The 27,987-nt window shown below is 35.1% G+C and overlaps 1 protein-coding gene across 3 annotated transcripts in view; it reads left to right on the forward strand.

Annotated features, from left to right (window-relative positions):
• Positions 1-27,987, forward strand: part of SLC25A13 (solute carrier family 25 member 13) — a 167,827-nt gene that overhangs the window by 130,805 nt on the left and 9,035 nt on the right. For all 3 annotated transcript variants that reach the window (XM_039341459.1, XM_039341458.1, XM_039341460.1), the window contains 2 exons: positions 10,333-10,473; positions 19,672-19,810. In XM_039341459.1, coding sequence (XP_039197393.1) covers positions 10,333-10,473; positions 19,672-19,810 — 280 coding nt within the window. The remainder of the gene's footprint in view (positions 1-10,332; positions 10,474-19,671; positions 19,811-27,987) is intronic.

A 27,987-nucleotide genomic window follows, 5' to 3' on the forward strand; every position in this document is an offset into this window, starting at 1 on the left:
ATGTTATATATTCTGTTCTATGTAAGTTATGTCCGGAAGAAGAGCAAACTCTTTGAAAACCATGTTTACTAGAACTCTCTGCTGGCATTTTCCTCTAAAATTAATTATGTGATTCTTCATAATTTCCTGGCAGTAAATGTTTGATGGCAAACAGCCCAAGGCTTCCTTTGAACTGAAGTGTTTAAATAAAGATCAGCGCCAGGTAGATAGGATGAGGCTTATGTTGTCTCTCTGTGGGTGGTCTTGTTTCATTATATTTTGGTATCTTTTTCAAAGCTGGATTCACAGAATTGAGATAGCTAAATCCTGCATAATGTATTTCTTTCTGCTTGTTCTAAATTAGTTTCCCCAATCTGATGGCATAAAGATATGCTGGACACCAGCTTTCATAATTTCCCATGAACAAAGGTTGTGTCCATGCTATTGAGTTGCAAAAAATGGAGGGTACCCGGTTAGGAAAGGCTGTTGTAAGACAAGCTTAAGAAATGTGCCTGATGATTGGTCTATATATAGAGACCCTGATTTTGTCAAAGGAACTATTGTTTTAGAAAGGTTTTTGCAGAGCTATGTGTTGGAAGATGAGGATATATTTTTCTTAAATTTCCTTAATATTTTTTTAAAAATCTAGGTAATATGAGATGATGATGATGATGATATGGTGCTTGTGGTTCAAATCTTTTTCTTAAGATTCAATTTTGTCATCGGAAAGAAAGGAAGAAAACTATTAAAGTATATTTTGTCTTGGTTAAGTTCCAACACCTAGCATGGTCCTTGTTTTCACCTGGGTAAAAATTGATCTGAGATGGGTAAATTATGATCTTCTATTGTTTATGGGAGACATTCAGATGAAACCGCTCCAGTATAGGTTTCATCTTCCTTAGGGCACACAAGCCCTACAGCTACTTCAAGGTAGTATCTCACTGAGTTACTATGTGGAGGAGGAAGAGGAAGATGCCCAACAATGTGAAATCACAGGTGCCAGTTCTTTAGCTGGAGTTGGCCTTCATATGCATCAAGTTCTTTCCAATAATTTAAGACATTGTAAAATATTGGTGCAGTATATGTGTACATCTATCTTTTATGGCCTTTTATCAAATGGAGCCATCAAAGATTTTTTGGTGTGGTACTCAGTATGCTGCTAGTCATTGGGATCACCATGGTTAATTTAATGCTAACTTCAATTTTTAGATATTGGTATTTTGTTATCTTTTCCCGTTTGTCTATTCTACTATCCACTGGTTATTATTTTCAATATGTCAGTTAATCTTGAAGATCCACATTATCTAGGAAAGAGAGAAAATTACTTTATTGAATCTGTGTTCTAAATTATTTCTCACCTTTAAGGTTATTAAAAATAATTGCTGTATATTAAAGCAATTTACTGTATAATACTACTGTAAGTTTTAAACTGCTTGGTAACCTGCTTACATCATTAGACATCTGATAGGTTGGTCTGGATTTTCTGTAAATTCTTTGGAACTTGCAACATGACATTTCTAATTCTCTTTTATCAGGGTTTTTAGGCTACCTAAAGTTGGTATGAGAAAGGATAGGACAGTGTGTGTGTGGGGAGAAGTTTACAGTTTTAATTTTTACTTTTGGGTTTTTACAATTCTCCATTCAGAATTGATTTGGTGTTGTAATTGCATGTAGCCCATTCTTTATCTGTGTTGTAGATAAATGGATTGAGCAATATTCCTGATGTAATTGCCTCTCTTGAAACCTCTTTGGCTTTAGAACCAAATTATACCCTAGTATTAGTTACTTCAGAAATCTGAAGGAACTGAAGGCCAGTCTGTTTAGGAATGTTGTAAAAGAAATTGGGAATCAACACAGTACTTATTCTTATATTTGCATTTATTATCTAAAAAACTATATATAACCTCCCTGGAGATTTGCCACAATGTATGCCTATATTTCATCACCATCAGCTTTGGACCACTGTTAAAGAGCAGAAGCTTTAACAGTTTTAAATTTTAAAGTTCCATTATATCTCCAGTAATTGTTCAACAGATAGATGAAAAATAAAAATGAAAACCAGTATCTTAAGTTCTACATTGCCTGGCTATCTTGTATATGAATGTCTTCAATTAAAACAAATCATTTTTATAGCATATATTTTAAAACTGTAGATGCCTCTGTAGGAGATTTGGAGAGAAGCATTTTCCTTGAGTACACTACTTGTGAACAGAACAGAAATATTTAATAATACAAAATATTTCAATCTACACGCTTATACATGGATGAAGAGACATAGTTATTATTGCTGAAGTTTTTGTGAGTAACAGGCAGAGCCAATACTCTTATGTCTCCAGCAATTATTCAACAGATAGATGAAAAATAAAAGTGGAAACCAGTATCTTAAGTTCTCTGTTGCCTGGCTATTTTGTATATAAACTTTTTCAATAAAAAATTACTTTTCATTGCAGATCAGATACGTTATAAATAATCATATATCATGTATGATATTTCTATCAAATTGAAATTGCAAATACAACATTTCTATATAATATCCTGTAAGAAGCACTGCAGAATAATATGTTATGTAATCTGTTTATCCAGTACTGCTTCCACATGGCCATTTAGTATGGAATTGCCATGTTTTGTTAGTACGTGGTAGTTCATACAACAGTGTCATGAATATTCCACATTATTCTCATAGCAAGGGTGGGAGATACTTGAGAATTATGTACCTCCACCTTATATTTGCAACTCCCAATTCCCATTATTGAACTGCTGAGATTCTGTGACAAAACGATGAACAGAGATCAAAACAGGAATATTAAACCTCTTGAAAGTATAACATTCTGATCTTTAGAAAATCTGATTATTTGACTGTTTCATAAAGACTCACAGGGAGACATGCAGTGACTATTAATTGAACTGAATTTTTGTAATGTTTGATTCCTAATATATATGGTTGCTTTATAACATTGAATTTAATCTTAAATTTCTTATCCATTTATTTTACTCTAAATTACATATTTAGATAGATACCTGTCATCTAGAATTGGCTGATTGAAGTACTCATAAGCTCTGTAAATGATTACATTTTGAGTTGTAATATTCTGAGGATTAAAATTCTTTAATATTTGTGGTGTCTTTATTCCCTTGGAAAGTTTTGACCTTATCCAAGTGTAGTCTTAATAAATTAACTCTTTAGTTCATTTCATCTGATAAGTTACTTTATTTGGTAGGTACCTTCAATGATGATCAAAGAAAAACTTTTTTAAAACTAGGAAAAAGGACTTGGGAGAAGTTATGTATATACAGTATATAAATTAGCATACAGTATGTTCTAACTTCTTATATTCAGTCTGGAATGCTTCTACTTCATATGTAATATTGGCTTAGGTAGTTGGATTTGTCAGAGTTGTAATTTCAATACCCACAAAGCCTGGAATGTTTTTTTTATCAACTTAATCACCCTTCAGAATTGGAAAAAGACACAACATTGAAATCAGCTGATGCTTGTTATGGCAGGGATGAGCTTCGTAGCTTCTGGCACATTTTGCAGGGTCGAAACTGCTCATGTGGGTTGATTGTATTTTCAGTCTAAATTAAAAATGCTTTATTCACCACAGTCTAGCAACCATTTGTTTTTTAACAAAAGCACATATATTATTTTGCAAAGCAGAATATTTTAGGCTTCCTCGATGCCTAATAATATTGCTTTCTTCAGGTTTAAATTGTATTGATATTATGGTTTAGTTCACAGACATGAGTTTATTATTCTTCTTTTTCTTGTGCCATATCTGTTATCGGACATTGGCAATCATGTTGGCGATTCTATTTTTATCAGCAGCCGCACGAAAAAGTGCTACTGAATTTTGTCCAAACCAGTCCCTGAGTTTATGGGAGCAGTTAATCAAAGGGCTGATTGAATGTTCTAATTAATTGCTTAATTAGTTTTACTTACTTTTTAATTACTTAAAATCTCATTGATTAATTAAATATATTAATTATTAAAACATTCCTCCCCTTTTGGTGGGGCATTTGGGCCTTTTAGCTTCACAGATTTAGAATATTATGGAAATATAGGTGATTATTGACCATAATAGGATGTATTCTTTTGTAATTGACAAGCAAAAGATTTGTATCATATCATACAGATATAAAAATATAATTTTTAAAAAATGGAATAAAAGTTTAGCTATGGTTGGCTATGTGCAATCATATAGTGCTGTGAAATTGTCATAAATAAATAATGAATAGAAATAGTGTCATAGAGTTACATTCAAGAACTAGACCTTAAAATATAGAAGGTCTATAAATCATTAAATGTTAGTATTCTTCCCAACAGTCAAAATAGACATATATTAAAGGCAGATCCAAATGTTAACATATCTGACAAACGTGCAACTTAAATGCTTTTATAACATCAAACAAATAGGTTTTTCTTTGATTCCTTGATTTTATCTTTGAAGATGCTATATCTAACAAAATGAAAATTATCAAGCCTTCTATTTTTATAGCATCAAACTGGTCAAAGCTTGTAAAAGAATATTTTTCCTATTTAGATATGCCATTAGAAAATTAGAATGAAGAAGTCTCCATCTTATTTTTCTCAGTAACTTAAATCAATACAATGTTAGTAGAAATTTAAAGATTTTGTAATGTTTGGTTAGATTTGATATATTACTTAATACAGTTTATTTTTAGTTTAAAAATTGGCTTATTTTTACATATTTATTTGAAAAACTTGTCAAGAAATTATTAAGTTGTGTTACATTCTTTTTTTGATAATTTAAATTCTTTTCTTTTTTAAATATGCTTCTCGATATTACAGCTCTCTTTAAATATTAGCGTTGCCATATATGCAACCATTTTGATTTTGTACTTCTTTATATTCTGTGCAGTAGAAAAGCAAAGTGAAAAGCTGTCATTCAAGTACCTATGGTCAAACATGGGGAAAAGATCACAGATAAGATGCAGTTGAGAATAATGGGAAGAATATAATAATGGGTGATGATGCTTATTTTAATGAATTTGGAATGATAATCTATTCTCTGTATTTCTAAAGTTAGTAATTTCATATCTATTTCTTGGATGAGATTTCACCAGGAAATCTCAAGGCATTAACTAGAATCAGAAACTGAAAAAGAACTGTGTAAATCTGTCAAAAGTTCTTTGGAACATGTAGGAACATGTACAAATTAGTTATTTTTCAATAGTTAAAGTCGTCATATGCAATCATATATGCAAAGTGAAACAGATAACCAGGTGCAGCTTCGAAAGGAGCCATACGAATATGAAAAAAGGTGTAGTTGCTTTAACAGTCGGAAAAGAGGTGCCTCATGCTTCCATATATTTTGTGGCGCTTCTTTTAGAGGATTTGCACAATTTTAGAAGTAGCATTTCAGGAAGAAAGCAGTAGCAAACTTCTATGTTTTTGGCAAAATACATGAATGGATTGATGAAGTAACTTCTGAGGCTTTGCAGTTTAATTATTTTGAAAATGGAAAAATATTGTAACATCTTTTCCAAAATACTCAGGGTATCAGCTATTTAAACAAATAAATTAACTCATTTTTCATTTTTTAAAAAGTCTGTAGAGCTATTATTTAATCTGTGTGTCTGTCTGTCTATGTGTCTGTCTATCTATCTATCTATCTATCTATCTATCTATCTATCTATCTATCTATCTATCTATCTATCTATCTATTTATATTTAATTTAAGTGTAGCCAGACTACCAATGACTTTATCTTCCAAGGAATTCTTTGAAACTATTAATTTATTACTCTTATTTACTCTTGTGCATAGACTCAGAGTAAATCTAGTCAGTTTGCACTTAGGGAATTCAGCATGATTACAGCTGTTAAATGACATGCATATTTTTATATTAAAATAACTACTGTTCATCAACTGATAGAACGCAATAGAGCTAAAATATTTTTCTTCTAATTTAAAATATATTTTATACATTGTACTCACATAGAAATAAATTATATTCCATAAAATCTAAATTTCAGTGTTTTAGCAATTTCATCTTTTAGCCCTCTGTGTGGCCTCTTAGATACAGGAAATGGGAAGTTAATAAAAGAACCTCATTTCATTAGGTTCATCCTATCTCAATGGTATACAATGATTTGAAAGTCTCCCTCACTCTGTAGTTATTTTGAGTTCTGGACACCTCTCAACCCAAGAACATTAGCAAGTTTACTTTGTTGTATTATGACAATCAACACAACAGCTCTGAACTAAAACTTTCTATTGTGCCCCTAAATGATTGAATGCTGCTATTTTAGACAAAGGATAAATATCCTGGGTTTTTCCCTTGTTTTTCTATCCTGAGGAGTGCAGAGAAAGAATGAAGAGGAAAGACAGACATATGTGTTCAAGGTTATACTGCCATCGAGAGGTGTCTAGTGATATTGTGATTTATTTGTGGTTTTTTAAATATTTAGTTAGAATTATCACTGAAAAAGTACAGAAACAATTTTGTATTTAAACTATCTTAACCTATCATACAGAAATGGATATTACTCTCGTGTTGTGTGGTCCTTAATGTGAAATTCTCATTTCACATTAAAACAATTAAAAAATGGCAGAGCAATGTTGTAACATAACATTGTAGATGTTGTATATAGATTATTGCACTTTTGTGTGTGTGTGTGTGTGTGTGTGTGTGTGTGTGTATTTGTAGATTGTTCAAAGTAAATGCCTTTAAAATAGTATAACAGTATAAGATTCTTGCACAATATATGACAGAGCTCCTGTTTGTTGGAATGTTTGTTTATAAAATTTTTATCCTGCTCTTTCTCAAGAAGTATCATGTGGCATCTTAAGTCTTAAGAATTATTAATATTTATATAATTATTAATAAAACTATTAAATAGTAATCTGTTACTGATTGGTAACATAGGTTAATGAGACTTATGATCTGTTCCATAGGTAAGCATAAATTTGAACAGCATTCTGATAGACTCAAATATATTACTAAATATTGATGCTCAGAAGGGATATGGAATTGCATGAAATTTTAAAATTAGAGTTATAAAAAGAAATTGAAAATAAAATATTTTTTCATATTTATTTGAGGAATAATAGAACATTACATAACATTCCAAATTAATTTGGAATTGCTGTTTTCCTTATAACTTGAAACTTTTTCTTCTTTTCAGATATTCCACTTCATCAAATCAGTTGAGTGTGAATGTGTATATTTGTATATCAGAAAAATGCGCATGTGTAAGATTTTAGGAAGACAAAAATTACCCAGTGATGAGGGTGACTAAGTTTACATGCCTTTCCTCCTGACTTCTTGTAAAAACATATATGACCAGTGCTTGAGGCAAAACATTTATTTATTTAATTCAAGTTAATTGCATTCATTCATAATGCTGTACAAAAAATCTCTCCATTGTGTCCCCAGAGATCAGTTGTATAGGAATCTACTGGTATGGAAGGACTTTCTCCACCTTTGGAAAGTCCTTGCTATGAAGGAAGCAAACTGGAGGAAAGTTATTTTACTACCTGTTTTCCCATTTTTGTTATACCTACACTTTCTTATGTTTGCTAGACCTAAAGGCAGTTTATTAAATTATTTATTTAGTTTTCATTAAATATATTAAAGTGTTTGTATATGTTTGCATGGCTCTCTGTGTGTTTCTTTGTGTTTGTGTGTATGTGTCACACAATGAGCCATTTTCCAGATATTGAGCTAGGGAGCTTTCTTGTTCCTGTCCAAAAAATTGTGTGATTGCAAAGCGCATAGTATCTAATGAGCACTCCTTTGCTGATTTCTTCATTTTTGTCAGCCTTCTGTTGAGTTGCAGATACTTCATTATATAGCAGTCTTGAATTTAATAACTTGCTGGTTGCTACATCATGCTTCATTAAATCAAGAATCCCATGTAGGTAAGTTTATGTTCAGTGGAAGAATAACATAAATTCATTTCTGAGGTAGAAAAAGAGAAGATCTGCACAGATATATGACAATTGCAGTGATATTATTATATGCTCAAAAGTATAAAGGTCTGACACTGTCCACAATGGTTGGTGAAGATGATAGAATTTGCAGAGATGGCTATATTGAGTTCTCTGATTAAAAAAAAAAGATACTACATTTAAGAGTGACTGGAAGTCCTTTATACACTTTTTGTATGAAACAAAAAAATACACTTCTGGCTTATGCCTTAAATAATTAGAAAAAAATGTATAATAGAAAAAACAGACTTTTGTAACCATAGTATAAGAAATAACTGTAATTATATTTGTATTTGCCGCAAAGGAAATTAAATAGAAATCCTTCTATTTCTTTTTCTCTTCTCTTTCTGTATCTTTGTGTCTTTTCTTCTCTTTGTTTCTTTATTCTGTATTAATTTTGCTTAGTTTTATATTCTTGTAATATCTGTCGGTCTATCTATCAATGTATCTATCATATATCTATATACCTTGTTCTTCTATTGCCAACATGAAAACCCCTAGCTATCAACCTTATTACTGTTGTTTAAGATATTAAAGATACAAAGCTATTATTTAAAAAACGAAGAATATTGTTAGTGGAAGAATATTGTTAGTAGAAGCATTCTTGTTTTAATTATTTCAGTATAGGGATGATACCACAGTTGCAGCTCATTAAAATCAAATAGAAGGAAATGGCTAATCTCATATCAATTGTGGAGAGTGCTGGAAAAGAGTGGCCCAGAGTGGACTTGTAGTTATATATTTGGCTGAACATCAGAAACTAATGACTTGGCCTGTAATAACCCCAAGTATTACTGTTGATTTCAAAGACTTTTAAGAATGGAGTATAATCTTTGCCTTGTTAACGTAATCCATCTGTATCAGATTCCCTCCATCTGTCTGAAGGAAATTTTTGTCAGACCATGTCAGCTATAGCAATATTCCCATCTTGGTGCCCTCCAGATGTTTTGGACTTCAAATCCCATAATTTCCAATCAGTAGAGCCTTTAACCATTCTGACTGAGAATTATGAGAGTCCAAAACACCTGAAGTGTTATTTGGGATAAACTCTGCTGTAGTGATTGTCTATAAGAACAAAAAGAGATACAGACTGATTTTAAACATTTGTAACTTTTTATTAGAAATTGTGTGTAGTTTGATATTACTTGGTAAATAAAGTGAATGAAGCTATCCTTCATGAAGTATCCTTCATGAATTTGAACATTTCTCCACCAGTAGCCTTCCAAATCTGCTCTAGAGTGTTGGGGACAAGGGTATACAGAGAGATGAGTAGAAGGTAATTTGCATTAGCTGTGGTCGAGACCTGTGATCTATAATGTCTTCTTAATTTTTAATTAACCAATTAATTAATTTAGTTATTCTGGCCTTTACCCAGATTGGGTCAAGTCAGGTAACAGTTATGTTCTCTTTCCTCTTAATAGAATAAACATAATATATTAAATAGTATATACAGTATATTTCTTCCCATTTAGCATAAAAGACAAAGTTATATTCTTGCTTTGTGCAGCCAAAATGCCCAAGGTTGCCAAAGGCTAGGGAGGATGAGGCTGAGGGAAAGGTGACCAAGAGAATAAGAATATGGATCAAGATATTTACATGTTCCACAATGATTACCTGTATGTATTCATTTTTTTCCCCAAAACTTTCCAGCTGCTATACATAAGAATAACTTTATTAATGACATATTTTAGTCTATCAAAATGTTCTTTTAAGGATTATTAGCAGTTGTTCAAAGTAGCCATTTTAAGTGACTAAATCATTACCCAACGTTCAAATAGCATTAAAAAACTTTTCATTTCTTGGGTTCAGTGGTAATACTCTGTTGGTTTGAGAAATGAAATGAAATGAAATATTGCTGTCTTGTGCAGAAAGAAAGATGTTCAAATCTACTAGAAGCATCTGTAAAATGCCATTTAAGATATACATTTTTTTTCAGCTCTTCTGGAAAGCAGAAGAAATTAGTTGTTTAAATTCATGTGTTCCACTGAACTTTTTGTATAGATGCCAAAATTGAGGAATTGCATATATGTGTTTGTGGGGGTGGGGCAATCCAATAATTTGCCTTTTTCTTCCAATCCTATAGTCTTTTGCCAGTTAGATTTAAGTTGTCTATTTAGGTTTTAAATATTTGTTGTATGCTTTACTTTGTCTTTCAGGTTAGCATTTAGAAGCAGTATCTTGCAATCTATAAAAGTAATTACTTTTAAGGAGTGAATTCCCACATTTAATTTTCAATTCAAAGTGCTCAGCACTGCTGCCTTTGTTGATTTCAGTGTAAAAAAAACTCATGGAAGCACCACTGAAATGAACAAGAATGTCCTGTTCCAATAGAATTTAGGATAATTTATCTTCTCTTTGTGCTTGACATGGTTACATGTTTAAAATATTGTTTCTTTTTTAGGCTGGAGGATCTCAAGTGATATTCACAAATCCACTAGAAATCGTTAAAATTCGCTTGCAAGTGGCTGGAGAGATAACAACTGGTCCACGTGTTAGTGCCCTTACTGTCTTGCGGGACTTGGGATTTTTTGGCCTTTATAAGGTAAATTCATTTTGACTGTACTTCTGAACTGAACAGCTTGACTTTCATAAAATTAGCATATCTCACAGTAACACTTAAAAATCTCTTGCTGAAGGTGAGAAGAAAATGTCTGTTGTCAATATTAAAAAACAAACTAAGATTATGTCATCAGACAATGCCAGCCCAATCCTAGTAAATGGAGAAGGACTTGAAATATGAACTGCTTTTTTCTTCTAGACTCAAAAATTCTCAGGAATTGTAATTCTAGCCATTAAATAGAGAAATGTCTGCTACTAAGAAAAAAAAACTATGATATATTTAAACAAAATATTAATTGCCAAAAAAATCACAATGTCAGCAAAAGTATGCATTATCATGGTCATGATTTTCTCACTTGTAATATATAGTTGGAACATCAGAAAGGCAAATTCTCCTGTAGATAAATAAGATACAGGTAACAATAGCAATAGTACTGAGACTTATATATTACTTCACAGTGCTTTACAACTATCTCTAAGCAGTTTACAGAGGCAACTTATTGCCCCCAATAAATTGGGTCCTCATTTTACTGACCTTGGAAAAATGAAAGGCTGAGTCAGTTTTGAACTGGTCAGGATTGAACTGCTGGCAATTGGCAGAATTAGCCTGCAAAACTGCATTCCAACTACTGCGCCATCACTCCTTGACTTACTACCAATTACTTAGTGACCACTAAGTGGTTCTGATGGACCTCCCCAGAAGTACTTATAAGCTGATCTGGAAATTCTGATATTCTCACCCCCATGATCACATTTTGGATCTCTGGCAACCAGCCCACATTTACGTCTTGTTTGCAGTGTCCCATAGTCACATCACCATGATTTACAATGGTTTTTGCAAAATGGTAAAAAATGCCCATTGGGCAAAAAATGTCTATTGCCTAATGACCATGATGTTTGCTTAATGACCACAACATTTGCTTAACAACCACTGCAAAAAGGTCATAAAATCAGGTTTGGTCATATAGTGAGCCACTTAAGGAGCAGCATTTATTTTTTATTCATTTTATTTATTACATTTATTTGCTTCCATCTCATTTTGAAGTGACTCTAAGTGGCTTACAACAGCAATTTCTGACTCAATTACAATCATAATTCTAGGGCTACCTATAATCCTGAGCATTATCTTGCTGGTTTATGATCTAAGAGAAGATGTTTGGTAGTTTGAATATTCTATAAGTTTTCTTTTAGTTCTAGAATATAAGTTTATCTTCTCAAGTCCTATAGCTCTTGTTTCCAACCTGATTAAAACCACTGTGCAGTGTTTTAACTGTATCATCTTATAAGGTTTTAAACAGTTCTGCTGGTATTCTATCCTATTGCTTTGTTGTTATCAGTATTTTCTGAGGCCCATTTAATTTCTCTTCCTAGAATGTCTGGCTCTAGTTTAGTCATAAAATCTTTACAAACAATATATCATTGATTTGATTTTGCGATTCTTTTGTCAGGTTCTTCTTTGTGTTCCTTCAATTTCTTCCTGTATCTTCTTTGTCCAGTAGATCTGGACAAAGGAATTGTTGAGTCTGTCATTTGCACCTCTATAACTATCTGGTTTGGAACTGTAACCAAACAAGACAGATATAGACTTCAACGGATAGTTAGAACTGCAGAAAAAAACAATTGCTACCAGCCTGCCTCTCATTGAGGACCTGGATACAACACGACCAAGAAAGAGGGCTGTGAAAATATCTACAGATCCCTCACATCCTGAACATAAACTGTTTCAACTTCTTCCCTCAAGACAGTGCTATAGGGCACTGCACATCAGAACAACTAGATATAAGGACAGTTTTCCTCCCCCCATGCTGTTACTCTGCTTTACAATTAATTCCTACAACACTGTCAAACTACTTTGTAAAGCTGCATTACTATGATATTCCTCATCTTTCCTATTACCTATCATCTTATGTCTATAATTTTGTTGCTTGTGTCTTACAATTTATATTGTTTTTTAGTATCCTAGTATGATTTATGTTGATTGATTAGCTAGTATTCTATGACTATCACTAAATGTTGCATCTTATGATTTATGATGAAGTGTTGTATTTTACAATTTATGATGAATATATTTTCATGTTGTTTATGATCATGATTATCACTATGATTTGTATGTACACGGAGAGTTTATGCACTGAGACAAGTTCCTTGTGTGTCCAACCCTACTTGGCCAATAAAGAATTCTATTCTATTCTATTCTATTCTATTCTATTCTTTGCCTTTTATCTTGCTCAACTTTATACAAAAAAATTCCATAATTTTGAAGATTTTTTAAAATGTCTTTGCCCTTCGTTTGATAGTCACACTGAATTTCTGAATTATTTAGAAATAATTCCTTGCCTCTTCTTTAGCTCAACCCTTAGTTGCAGATAATCTTCTTAATGTTTTGTCTTTTGCTTTTGACCTTCCTTAATTTTCTTTTTTCAAAATATTAACTGCACAACCACTTTACTTTCTTTGCAGATTGTCTTTGGTCTGCTTTATCTTTAGTCAGTATCAGGACTTCTATTTTTGCTTACAGAGTATATATAGTCAATTTGATTTTAGTATGCAGAATTATTATAGAGAATTTCTTTTAGGTTGTTGGATATTTACTCTAAAGCATTTTCCAGGTAATGTTGTGTTAATTCCTGCTTGTTTGATATATTGAGGATAAATTTGGTTACAAATGTTATTTGACTTCTAACTTTAGCATTCCAATTCAGATTTATATTGTTAGTATAACTTTTTTAATGCTGTACTGACTAACAGTTATACATTACCATAAAACTGTCCTGCTTTTGCTTTGTCTTCTTTGGATCACTGCAATATTGATTGTCTTGCTTGGGACTTGAAGCAAGATTATTCTATTAAATTTTCAATTGTGTCTAAACACTGACATTGAATCTTTTTGTTAATAATGCTGGCTGCTTCACTTTTTTCCCAATTGTCTTCTCTACAGTACTCTTTTCTCCAATTGCATTTTTAGTTTCCTAGATGCTTTGTGACAGTTTTCTCCTGTGGAAATTGCAACCGGAAGGCAAATTTTTACAAGTGAAAAGGAAGGAGATGTACTAATCATATCAATTCCCAAGGTTAAACTTTAAAGATGAATGTTTCAGGTGACTACTTGGGTTATTCCAAAGAGGGATCTACTGGATCTAATTCATTATATCTTGCATCCAATCCACACTTGAAGCTACAGAATTGAAAACTGACCACATTTCTGTTATGGGTAACATGACATAAACTCCAGGAATAATAATGCTAAGATGAGCAGTTAGCAAAATGAGAAAGGATCTTAGAGCATCCTTGTCTTTAGATGAATTACTAGCTGCTATTTAGACAGTTGACTTTTTTATAATGCATATAGACTATTGGAGGATGTGTTATTAAATGAAGTTAAGATGGTGTAGATTTTATGTGGTTTGTCTGGACAGGGTTTGTCAGTGTGGTACAATATAATGGCACAGATTGTGAACACATTCCATTAACTTTCTAGAGTTAATTAGTTGTAATTAATTACTAATTTATTAGTAATAGTAATAAATTACTAATTAAAACTCAACATTTCACTAGTCTATGACATGATAATGATGATAGTGACAGTGACTAAAAGTAATAACAGAGTATGAATTTATTTGTAGAAGTTCAAGCAACTCATAATTTCATTTTATATTTAATTCAACTTTTATAGAATAGGTACACAAATTATTTTTGTTTACAAAAATGTATTTCAGGAAAGGTCATAAAATTGGAAAATGACTTTTTTTTTGTTTAATTCCTTTACTGATTCTAAACAGATGTAATATTTTGCATTACTTTCCAGTTACCAGCATTATTTTAATTCGGTTTAATTTTTACAATTTAAAAAAATATATATAATACTGCTTGCAATTGATTTGAAAAATTTGTCAAAAACCTTTTGAGAGTTAGATGTGAAATCAAAACAACTAATCTGATGTAAAGTAGGAAGATACTTCAAAGTATAGTGATATCATATATTATTATCTAATGAAAATGAAGTATTTATACAAGATATGCAAGTCATCGCATCTTTCTATTCAGACTATACTTAAAAAAATAGGTAAGACAGCCAAAGTCTGAGATTTCAAAACTGTTCATTTTTCAATTTCAGTTTACAAAAGCAAACATTGTTATTTAGTCATTCACTGTAAACCTATTTGGCACTGACAGCAAGAACAAATCATCAATTCTTGATTTGTCAATCCCAACTTTTAAACCTTTAACTGGAGCATTTAAAGCAAGATAAGATGACTTGAAGAAAGGAGTGTAAAAGAGGTTGCCTCATGGCTGAATTGGAAGGGTTAAGTTGCCGGTGAAACCCAAGAAGAATGCTAACGGATCAAGAAATGACATGCTGCCTATTGTTTATTGCTATAAGATCAAAATAACAATTATACATGCCAAATAAATTCTAAACCTGTAAGGTAGGAAAAGAGGGGATGGCGGTAAGTACAGGTGCCAGGAGCATTAAATAACTCTCTCAGACAAGGTGTACCTCTGTTGCCTTGAATTCTGCGAGGTCCCACCAGTCTGGCATTTTTCCCCCTCCACCAGACAATGTGCATTCACTGCAGGAGACTAAGTTAAGCCTTCGTCTCCCAGACCTTCTGGCTCCTTGTGCAGAGTCCTGACACAGAGGTGCCTTTGTGAATGTAATTACCCTCCTGTTGTAGTAGAAATAATTTATTTAAATCCTTATTTATTTATTTATTTGCAGGTAAGGCTGAAATAAACAGAAATTAGCAAGCAAAAGAATCTGCCCCAGCTGAACTGATTGTCCAAACTTCTGACAGTCCAGGGTGGTTTTTTTTTTTTTTTTACCCTGCTGGTTATGCATCAAGATACAATCCAAAAGTAAAAAGCTTCTGAGGAGTTCTTAGAGAAATGTGAGGGAAAGTGAGGAGCTGGTGATCAGGCTGGAAGAAGAGGCAGGTCTTGAGGCAAATGTGTCATGCCTTGTGGATCTGTGCCCAAGTTGCTAAGCTACACTCGGGTAGATGATCCCTAACTTTTTATCAAGAATAATTGAAGCTGCTTGTTGGTATATTGCATCCAAATGATGTGAGTATTAATAAAAGATACTATCTGAAAAGGCTTTAGTTTGGGAACACATTTTAACAAGTTGAAATGAAATCATGGTTCAGCTTCATACGCGGCATTTGTTAAGCTGATTGATTGAGTGATTGACATTTTGATGTACTTGGTCTATTCTTTTGTAGCATTCAGGCCTACAATGTTCATCCTCCTCAATCTGGATCAAACCTAGTATAATGTGTACTTTAACTACTAACTTTAATGAATCTCTAGGAGAGGACAGAATATAATTGTAATAAAAAGATGACCAACTTAAAATGTTTAAATTGGCTATTTTTTATATTTATAGTAATCTTCTTTCAAAGATGAAAATAACATAATTTAAAAAGAATCCCTGGTTACATGCTTTTAGACATACGAAATAAAATATCTATCAGACCAAAATGGTTTATGTATAAACAAAGCAAGATCAAATGATCCAGTATATTAGCCACAAACTTTGGCTCCATGCCAGTTTCTCTACCATCTCAAGTTTCCTCTCACCCTTCTGTTTTAAACTCTGGGAAAGCCTGTTTAAAAGCAGGCCTCATTTACTTTCAGATTAATCAACTGCAACCAGCTAATGCCAATTAAGGAAGGCTATGGGAAAACAAATTGAAATATCATAAATAGAATAATTCTTTAAAACATAAAAATGGACATCTTCTCCCTTCAAATGCAGTAATGCTCTGAAGGTGCAGGAAAGGCCTGTTACACCGAAGCATTCTGTCCCCCCCTTCCCCACCAGTCGTTTTATTTCACCAGAACACAAGCAAATACACAGGTTTTGTGAATTTCCATATGGAACATATGGAAATAAATATAGCATAATTAGAATAGACGCTCATATGCTGCTGTTGTAAAAGTGAGCAGAGCTAAGAATGCAACTGAACAAACTTCATCAACCATTGGAAATCTTTCAGATTTATAGCAGGGTGTAAAAGTGATAAATAAATAAATATATCTTAATCCATGCAGCGCATAAGGAAAAGTATCAAGGGTGTTTGAGGTTATTTTTAAAATCCAATAAGCATCTTGTCTCCTACTAGAAAACGAGATTTTTTAAGCTGGTAATGGTAGCCCATAGAACTAAAACAAAAACCTAACGATAATGTAGAGTTCGACTAACTCTGTTTTTTATTTTAAATGAAAAGTATAGTGTCTTAAATTCTACTTCCAAGAGAATGAAATGATGGTCCAGATTGAAGCAAACTGAATATTGTAAAGAAGTTTTGTCTAAGATTTGTTCGAGTTGCTTAATCCTTGGCAAATAATTACAGAATTGCATTTTCTGCTGAAAAAATACAGCTAAACAATTTAACAGACTAATATGAAGTTTCATGGCAAATTCTTAGAATTTATCCTTGGCTAAGAGTACCGGTAAATTCATTTTCTCCATGTGAATTCTTTCAACTCAAACTAGTGGTGTCCACAAAAGAAGAAGAATCAGTAGGCTTCTGGAGGCTCCCGGGTTTACTTGCAGACAGTTAACTCAGACCCTGGTCACCTCACAGTTAAATTATTTCAGTGCACTTTACATAGGGCTGCCCTTGAAAACTATCCAGAAGCTGACACAGGAGCAGTAAAGGTGCTTCACAGTATTCTTGTGTATTACTGCTGCTATAATGAGCTGCATTGAATGCTAGTCAACTTCTGGCTGAAATTCAAGATGCTGGTCAGTGCTTATAAAGCTTTTCATGTCATAGAGCCTAGATCACCTATCCCCAGTCATTTCTGCATGCCCAATACATTTGCACTATGTATTAAATGTCATCTTTCGGCACCAGGGAAATCTGCCTTTTTTTCCCCCATTGACCCCTGAAACAGCACCCTCTAGTGATAATGATGGTACACTGTCTCTGACTTATATTTGGTTTCAGGCCTGGAGTTAATGTATTGTGTGGCCTCTATTGTGATTTTCTTTTATTATGAAGATTTTAGTCCAGGCTGTTGTTAGCTGTTTTAACTGTTGTTAGGGTTGTTGTTTTTTTAGATTTTTAAGCTGCCATGAGTTTACCAGAAAGGGTAACTAACATAACCTCAGTGTCATGATGCCGACGATTAGATGATGTAATTTCTGTAATCTTTGGGATGAAAATTGCTTCCTGTCACTGTATATGGATTCTGCATGGCAGTGAATATTTTAAGTATCATGAAATATTATCTGACTGGACAACTGGTGCAAATCCTACAAAAGAAAAATCTTGAAAGTTTGGACTCCTAAATGGAACTACTTCATGCTGCAGCAGTTTTCTTCAGATTCGCCTTGTTTGCCTGGAAGATAGGCTGTCAGTAAAGAAGCTTGGGATTGTCTTGGATTCATTCTTTCTCCCCCATACCTAGCAGGAAGAGAAACCAGGAGAGTTCCATGTCTGTTTCTTCTACTCTCAAGTAAAACATTATCAGTGTGCTTTCTTATAACATCTACAACAGCAGTAGTATTAAGTAGGATTGATAGCCTAGACACTGTATATACTATTAAACCCTTTTTTGGGTACCCCTTTGCTTGCAGCAAAGCAAATTAACTCTGAAAGTTTAATATGGAGAAGATAGAGTGGAACTGAATGAAACTTTGAAATAGATGGTGTCTACCAATTAGAGTCAGAATGTGATTGACTATCTTTTATTATGCTGAACAACCCAGTAGAGTTTGTTGATGTCTGGAATTTGGTGAGGTCCTCTATTATTGAGATAGGCAAATTACATGTACTGAGTTTTTTCTTTGTATTAGGATTGACTTAAGGGTACATGTAACTGAGAAGCATTGGGAAAAAAGCAGTGAAGGCACAACAGCAACCTTAAAATAATAGCTATGAATGGGAGGCATGATATAAGGAAAGGTAGGGTTATCAGAAGAAGAAGAACAAAGTTAGCAAACAGTTCCCTTGTCAAAATTGTACCATATCTAAAGTCATGAACATTCAGCTACTATTTATTCATTTATGAATGCATCCAACCATCTGGAACTATCCAAACTTATAAAATTTAGATCATAAAACAGAATATAAATTCAAAATAAATTTAATTAAAATCACAACTAGAGATAAACAACTATAATTATACAGTTATGAAAAATTGTATAGCATTAATTCCTGAAAGACACTATGGAGGAGCCTTATTTTTAACTGCTTCCCATAGGCCATGAAAAAGGGGACCAACTGTATTCCCTGGCCTGAAGGTGCTGTTATTTAATGTCCATCTGTTCTTTAAGAAATAAAACCACTATATTATTTAATCATGGTTCAGAGGTGGATTTGGCATGCATTGTTGAGATGTGAGACAGTATGCTAAGAAAAGCTACAGTATGCTTGTCTATAATTCAATTCTACATCCAAATTAATTAATTAGATTAATTTGCTAGGATTGTCCAATATACAAGTTTGATGAATAAAACCAACAAATCCATCTTCAAAGAGTTACAGAATCTAATGAATTCCTAAAAGGGTGGAATATTTCTCAGTAGCTAAAGCAAGTGATTCTGTTGAATTATTAGACCTGTGATACGATGAAAGGACAATTAACACAATCATTCCTGATTCTCCTGGACCTGGCTAATTAAGATTCTTAGAATTCTTAGAAATTCACTGATTGAGTCCAGTGAATGAAGAACTCATTACATCATAAAGTAGTGGTCCTTGAGGAAACAGTGCGGTCACTCCTGTAAAAACAAAAAACCACAACAACCCTTGATATCAATCTAAATCTGGAAGTTTGAAATGGCCCCCCTGAAGTGGGACAGATGATTAATAGAGTAATGTCAGTTCAACTGTGTGCATTCTTTAGATTACATATAATCCAGAGGCATTTTTCTGACTTTCAGTATGACTCTAGGATAAAATATATCTTGGTTACCCTTATAGTTGACTCTTCATGGGATAGAGACAAAAGAAATATGATTTTGCTACTCTTGGTGAATCCCTCAGTGGATTTCTCACATTGTCTTCAATCTTTTATTTATGTAATCTGTTATTTGAGTCCCTGTTTAATGGCTACCACAAACCTTCCCTAAGGTTAGCTCTAAATGCATTTCCATCCTGATCCTCTCTTATATTTTTGCCTGTTCATACTATAGATTTTTTATTGTCTATATTTGTTCCTTTCCTAGGGAGCCAAAGCCTGTTTCCTTCGTGACATTCCCTTTTCTGCCATTTACTTCCCTTGTTATGCTCATACAAAGTCTGCTTTTGCATATGAAAATGGACAAGTGGGCCCTGGTTATTTGCTTCTGGCAGGGGCAATAGCTGGTAAGTGTTTTTATTGCATTAAAAAGATTTACCGTTTAAAAACACATTCCAAACTGCAGCTCTGCACTACTGGAAAATGTGTTAGGTTGGTACTAGAAAGATCAGGATTCAGGCCATCCTTATGGAAACATATTAAGTGACACTGGGCCAATGATTCTACTATAATCTTACCTATTCGGAAGGGTGTTGGTTGCAGGAAAATATTGGAGGAAATACTCTATATTTCTCCTTGAACTCTAGAAAGGCCATATAAAATAATTGATAAATAAAGCATACAAATGCATTATAATAATAACATTCATTGATATCCTATTTATCTACATACTGTTCCTCTACCCATATTAGAAAATATAATCTTGATTGAGGTTTCTGAAATTATATTAAATCCATTTATTCTCTCCATATTAATAATCACAATATAAAAATTAGCCAATATTAGACTGAATAGAATTAGACATAAAATTAATGAAATATTTTTGGATAAAACTGAAGTGAGAGAATGTGGGAAAGAGTATTTTATAGATGTGTTTTGGAATAATAGTGATATGTTGACAGAAATATTCTTGATATTAGTATCAAGATAAAATAATGAAAATGAAATCATAAGTGTTAATCAAGATATAGTAAGATTGCAAGTGTAAATAAAATAACTGTAAAAATACTGAAATGTGATTTGCTTGTGGAGTGATTGTGAGATGTTTAACATATATGCAAAGATTGAATCTGCACCCGACAATTGAAACATGCTATTACTATTCCCTTATACAAATGATAAGGGTAGAAAGAATCAAATTCAGACTTTACAGTTGCTTAAGAAGGCTTTTTGAATTCTGTTCAAAATTCTGTTTGAAATAGTGCAAGGGTTGTATTGGTGCAAAGGGTGACAAGCAAAATGTAGAAAATGTAGTAGATGAATAAAGAGTGTGCAGGCTAGCTTTTTCTTTCCAGTATGTTATTGATTAATGTGAGAGTGTTAAAAAGGTTTATTATGCTATTTTGTAATTTAAAGAAAACATAATAAAGGGAATAAGCTTGAAATTTATAATGCTTTGTGCAGTACGTAATGGTTTGATCATATTGAGAATAAATGCTATAGTTCAAAATTGAATAGGACAGGGGTGTCAAATTCAGTTTCATTAAGGGCTGCAGCAACATTGTGGTTGCCCTCAGGGGGGGGCGGATGTGGCCAGCATGGCCACAGCCTACTGGGCGGGTGTGGCTAGAGTGGGCATGGCCTGCTGGGTGGGCGTGGTCATCTCAACATCACTCACTTCAGGGGTGCTTGGGCAGGACTGGAGCAAATCTGAGGGTCTCCGGTGGAGGAGGGTGAGACGGGGCAAGCACCAAGACATGGTCCCTCCCACCCTCCCTTCCTTCCTTTCTCTGTTCCTTCCTTCCTCCCTCCCACCCTCCCTTCCTTCCTCCCTCTGTTCCTTCCTCCCTCCCACCCTCCCTTCCTTCCTCCCTCTGTTCTTTCATTCCTCTGTTCCTTCTTTCCTCCTTTCCTCCCAGTTTTTTCCTTCCTTCCTTCCTTCCTTCCTTCCTTCCTTCCTGTTCCTTCCTTCCTCCCTCCCACCTCCATTCCTTCCTCCCTATTCTTTCCTCCCTTCCTTCCTTCTTCCTTTCCTTCCTCTGTTCCTTCCTTCTTCCCTCCCACCCTCTGTTTTTTCCTTCCTGTTCCTTCCTCCCTCCCTCCCTTTTCCCTCCCACCCTTCCTCCTTCCCTCCCTCCCTTCCTTCCACTGTTCCTTCCTCCCTCCCTCCCACCCTCGGTTCATTCCTCTCTCTCTGTTCCTTCTTCCCTCCCTTTTCCCTTCCTCCCTCCCACCCTCCATTCCTTCCCTCTGTTCCTTTCTTCTTCCCTTCCTCTCTCCCACCCTCCGTTCCTTCCTCCCTGTTCCTTCCTTCCTCTCCCTTTTTTCCCTCTGTTCCTCCCACCCTCTGTTGCTCCCTTCCTCCCTCCCTCCCTCCCTCCCTCCCTCCCTTCCTTCCTTTGCCTTGTCATCTTTTTCCTTCCCCCACGCTCAGGAAAGGGTAATGGGAGGAGGAGAGATTGCCAGCACTAACATGCTGCTGCCGGCCATTCCTATACCATGTGGGCCTGCAGGGACTGTCCCGTTGAAAGGGATGCCTTGTAACTGTGAAGCTGGAAGTGCTGGTGGAGGGGTCGTGCTGATCTACAACCTAGTTGCGTCCATCAAACCCAGAACACACTCAGCCTAAGATCCACTGGAACCAGCAAGGAGCTGCTCCACCACCCTTATCCTGTCCTCCGGGTGCACACAGGAGATGGCCAGTGCTGGTGTCCTGGATGAAATCAGCCTGTAGGGCAAGACAGCCAGCAGGGACACCGGACTCCATCTGTGTGCACACCAGGGTGCAGGGTGGGGCTGCCCCGTGGATTTAAGGCTGAGCGCATTCTGGCTTTGATGGACACAACCAGGTTGTAGATCAGTGCCAAATCCCCCCACCAGTACTTCCCGCCTCGAAGCCACGAGGCATCCCTTTTTTTATATATAATAATTTTATTGTTTTTTTTTTCCTCAACGTATGTTAATTTTTCCAATCAACAAGTTGTCTGGAGTTTGCTATGCTAATAAATGTTCAACTCCTAATCCTTCATTCTTTTCTCTAGCCAAGAATAAAATAAATTTGATAGTAGTCTGTATCTTCTTTATCTTTCAACTTCATAGTTAATCTGTCCATCTCTGCACATTCCAATATTTTCCTGATTATTTCTGGCAGTCCTTCATTCTTCCAGTATTGTGCAAAAATTATTCTCGCTGCTGTAGTGATGTGTAAGATTAAATATAATTTCTGCTTATTAGTCTTTTCAGGCATAATACCTAGTAAAAAATTCACTTTTAAAATCCATTTGTTCACCCAATATTTTTTCTAACCACATATATATCTTTTTCCAATAAGCCTTTGCCTTACCACATGTCCACTAAATGTGATAATATGTGCCTATGTTTACATTTCCAGCATCTATCTGACATATTTTTAAACATTTTTGCTAATCTTGCTGATGGTAGGTGCCATCTATAAAATATTTTATACAGATTTTCTTTATATGAAGTTGACATTGTTAATTTATACTTTCTCTCCCATAACATTTGCCATTTTTCTAATTCTATATTATAGGCAAAAAATTTTGCCCATCTTGTCATTGTTTCTTTTACTTGTTCACTTTCAATATCTAAAAATAACAGAAAGTTATATATTTTCTTGATTAATTTCTCATCTGAGGTTGACAAAATCTTATCAAACACAGTTTGATCCTTGTAAAATCCATACATTTTTACATCTTTTTCATATCTACTTTGTATCTGTAAATGTGCCCATCAGGACAGGTTAATTCCCTGATTTTCCAATTCTTGTTTAGATTTTAATTTCCCATCAATATCTAGAATATTTTTATATGACCATATTTTTTCAAAGTCTACCAAGTTCGGATGTATAAATGCCTCCATCATTGATAACCACCCTGGAATTTTTAAATATATTTTAGCTTTAATTTTTTCCCATACTGTTGACATTTCTTATAAAATGATTTTGAAAGTACTTATGAACTCTGTTTTTCCCATACCATAAAAAAGCATGCCACCCCAATTGTAAATCATGTCCCTCTAAATACAATAACCTTTTATTTCTAAGTGTTATCCACTCTTTCACCCATGTTAACACAGATGCTTGGTAATATAACGTCCATTCCAGCAACCCAAAACCTCCATTTTCCTTAGCATCTTGTAATGTTTTCATCTTAATTCTAGCTTTTTTCCCCTGCCAAATAAAGTTCAAAACCAATGAATTTAAATCTTGAAAGAATTTTCTCTCAAGTTTTATCAGAATCGTTTGAAATATAAATAAAATCTTCGGCAACACATTCATTTTTACTATAGCAATTCTTCCTAATATTGATAGCTGCAGATTTTTCCATCTTTCCAAGTCTAGTTTTATTTGCTTCAATAATTTTGTATAATTGTCTTCTTTTATTGACGAACACTTAGCTGAAAGATGAATACCTAAATATTTAACTTTTTTCACTATTTGTACCTCTGTTTTCTCTAGTATTTGCCTTTCACCCTTTCACCGGCACAGACACCCCCCCCCCCGCCTGGGATAGCAAGATCGGCAGCAACGTGGCAGCGGTGGCAATCTCTCCCCCTCCCATCACCCTGTCCTGAGCTTGAAGGAAGGAAAGAGATGAAAAGGAAGGAAGTGTAGCAAAGAGGGGAATGTGGGGGATCGTCGCTGGCTTGGAGGCTTTGCTGGATTTGGCAGAGAGGTCGGGACCTCAGACGGCCTCTGCAGTGGCTGGCGGTGGGGCAGGGCTCTTGAGAGATTTTTAAAGGGGAAGAGGAGATTGACTGGGGGAAGAAGATTTTATTTTCTCTTTTCCGGAGAGATAAGCTAAGAAGAGGGAGAGCGAGGTAGGAAATGTATTCTCTGGAGAAAGAATGAAAAGCCTTTTCGCCAACTTTCTACCACGGGCATTGTGTTATAGGAAGTAAAACAATGGGTGGAATAGGAATAGGTAGTAAAACAATGGATGGAATCTCCTTAGTTGTTTAATGTATTTATAAATAAATATGGTAATGTTTATGGTGATGAATACAAATGATGTGTTGTTAGTTGAAAACCTGAATAATTTGCAGCAACTATTACATAGATTGTACAACATTGTACAAGAGGTAGCAACTAAAACCATCCCAAAGAAAAAGAAATGCAAGAAAGCAAAATGGCTGTCTGAGGAAGCTTTGCAAATAGCTGAGGAAAGAAGGGAAGCGAAAGGCAAAGGAGAAAGAGAAAGATACACCCAATTGAATACAGAATTCCAGAGAATAGCTAGAAGAGATAAGAATGCCTTCTTAAATGAACAGTGCAAAGAAATAGAAGAAAACAACAGAATAGGGAGGACCAGAGATCTCTTCAAGAAAATTGGAGATATGAAGGGAACGTTTCATGCAAAGATGGGCATGATAAAGGACCAAAATGGCAGAGACCTAACAGAGGCAGAAGAGATTAAGAAGAGATGGCAAAACTACACAGAAGAACTATACAAGAATGAGCTTAACATCCCAGATAACCACAATGAGATGGTCACTGACCTCGAACCAGACATCCTAGAATGTGAAGTGAAATGGGCCTTAGAAAATCTGAGCAACAACAAAGCTAGTGGAGGTGACAGTATTCCAGCTGAGCTATTCAAAATCTTAAAAGACGATGCAGTAAAAGTGCTACACTCAATTTGCCAGCAAATTTGGAAAACTCAACAGTGGCCACAGGATTGGAAAAGGTCAGTTTACATTCCAATTCCAAAGAAAGGCAATGCCAAAGAATGTTCAAACTATCGCACCATTGCACTCATTTCACATGCTAGTAAAGTTATGCTTAAAATCCTACAAGCTAGACTCCAGCAGTATGTGGATCGAGAGCTACCAGAAGTACAGGCAGGATTTCGAAGAGGCAGAGGAACTAGAGATCAAATTGCCAACATACGCTGGATCATGGAGAAAGCTAGGGAGTTCCAGAAAAACATCTACTTCTGCTTCATTGACTATGCAAAAGCCTTTGATTGTGTGGATCACAACAAATTGTGGCAAGTTCTTAAAGAGATGGGAGTACCAGACCATCTCATTTGTCTCCTGAGAAACCTATATGCGGGTCAAGAAGCAATAGTGAGAACCGAACACGGAACCACTAATTGGTTCAAAATTGGAAAAGGAGTCCGGCAAGGCTGTATACTGTCACCCTGCCTATTTAACTTATATGCAGAGCACATCATGAGAAAGGCAGGGCTAGATGAATCAAAAGTTGGAATTAAGATTGCCGGGAGAAATATCAACAACCTAAGATATGCAGATGATACCACTCTAATGGCAGAAAGTGAAGAGGAACTAAAGAGCCTCTTGATGCGGGTGAAGAAGGAGAGTGCAAAAGTTGGCTTGAAACTCAACATTAAGAAAACCAAAATCATGGCATCCGGCCCTCTCAATTCCTGGCAAATAGATGGGGAAGAAATGGAGGTAGTGACAGATTTTATTTTTCTGGGCTCCAAGATCACCTCAGATGGGGACTGCAGCCAAGAAATTAAAAGACGCTTGCTCCTGGGGAGGAAAGCTATGGCAAATCTAGACAGCATACTAAAAAGCAGAGACATCACCCTGCCAACAAAAGTGCGTATAGTCCAGGCCATGGTTTTCCCAGTTGCAATGTATGGCTGTGAAAGCTGGACCATAAGAAAGGCTGAGCGCCAAAGAATTGAGGCTTTTGAACTATGGTGCTGGAGAAGACTCCTGTGAGTCCCTTGGACTGCAAGGCGTTCAAACCGGTCAGTCCTAGAAGAGATCAACCCCGACTGCTCTTTAGAAGGCCAGATCCTGAAGTTGAAACTCAAGTACTTTGGCCACCTAATGAGAAGGAAGGATTCACTGGAGAAGAGCCTAATGCTGGGAAAGATTGAGGTCAATAGAAGAAGGGGACGACAGAGAATGAGATGGCTGGATGGAGTCACTGAAGCAGTAGGTGTGAATTTAAATGGACTCCAGAAGATGGTAGAGGACAGGAAGACCTGGAGGAACATTGTCCATGGGGTCGCGACGGGTCGGACACGACTTCGCAATTAACAACAACAATTACATAGATTGTATGATGCAATGAGGAGTATGGGTTGGGAAATTAATATATCAAACATAAATGTAGTTTTGTTTGACAAGAAAATTATGACTTCCGGTAGTGACGGCCGCAGCAATGGCGGTTTTCTTCAGCCGTCCACCCTGGGATGTGTCAAAGCCAGCTGAGACAGCGAGCAACAGATGTCTCGCGGTTTGGAACCTCTCTCCCCGGGCGAAGGAGAGGAGGTGAGCTTTCCTCAGATAGTGGTAGAGCTCCCCGAGATCCCAAAGTTTTCTTTTTGGGAGGTCAGAGGATGAGAGCTCCCACGGAGTCTGGGGTGTTCTCCACATTCCAGGATGCCTTTGCCCTCATTTTCCCAGGGCAAAGCTAGACACTGCTTCCACATCTGCGCTTAAAATGAATTTGTGAGTAAAATTTAAAGCAGACAGAGCTGACCAGGAGAGATTAAAATGGGGATTATTTCAAGACTTTAACTCTGGAAAAGAACTTATCTTCTCCTTCATTTAATTAAGAGTGGTGAAAAATGGCGCCGAGATGTTGATTCTTTGAGTGAAAGGACCGGAACTTCTATTTGGAACAATGTAACAGATTTTGTATTTGTATAAATTGCAAGAATCTTCTTTTTTTTCTTTTAAGGGGGCTTTTGTCTTTTTTCTTTTGGGGGGGGGGGTTTGTTGATTTTATAAGATTTTAACAGACTTTTTACAAGTGGTCTTAAAAATAAAATGGCTTCAAAGCGTCTCGGAGCTTCTGTTGCTTCTAAAGCCTCGATCTTCCCGGTAATGCAGACAGCTCAGCAAGCTAAGGCTAAGTTTCCACCACCTTCTCCATTGTCTTCAGCATGTATACTTAAGGATTTATAGGATGCCTTGGAAAAAAAGGCACGACAGATTAAAGAAGAGATGGAGGGGTTTTTTTGAAAATAAATTCATGAAACTGAGAGAGGACATAGTGTTCGCGTTTCAAAAGTTTGTTGGTCACATAGATCGTCTGGATGAACGTATTGATGATTTTGTGGAAAATTTTGAAAAACTGGAAGATCAAACTGACAGTGGAAAACAACGTGGAAATAATACAGGATGAAATTACTATGTTACAATACAGAAATATGGAATTTGCTTTAAGAATAAGGGGAATGAAGGAAAATATGCAAGAGGATTTGAGGCAAGTGGTGGTAAAAGATATAGCTTTCATTTTGGGGGCTGAGCCTGAAGAAATATTGAGAGAGACAGAAAAAGTTTTTAGGGTTAATTCTAGGGTTGCAAGACAAAGGAATTTGCCTCGAGACGTGGTTATCTATTTTTCTAGGAGATCACTTCGTAATGAAATTTTACAGGCTTTTTATAAGCAGAGATTTCAAATTGCAGCTCAAGATGTTATAATTTTAAAAGAAATACCTTCAAAAATTCTTAGAAAAAGAAAGGATTTTGCTTTTTTGGTTGATGAGCTCAAAAAACGCCAGGTTCTATTCAGATGGGATATACCAGTTGGAATAGTCCTGAGCTATGTGGGGATATATTACAGACTTAATACAATGAC

This window comes from Crotalus tigris, unplaced genomic scaffold, assembly GCF_016545835.1.
Source record: "Crotalus tigris isolate CLP2741 ecotype Arizona unplaced genomic scaffold, ASM1654583v1 scf7180000017765.3138416, whole genome shotgun sequence".
NCBI classification, from domain to species: domain Eukaryota; kingdom Metazoa; phylum Chordata; class Lepidosauria; order Squamata; family Viperidae; genus Crotalus; species Crotalus tigris.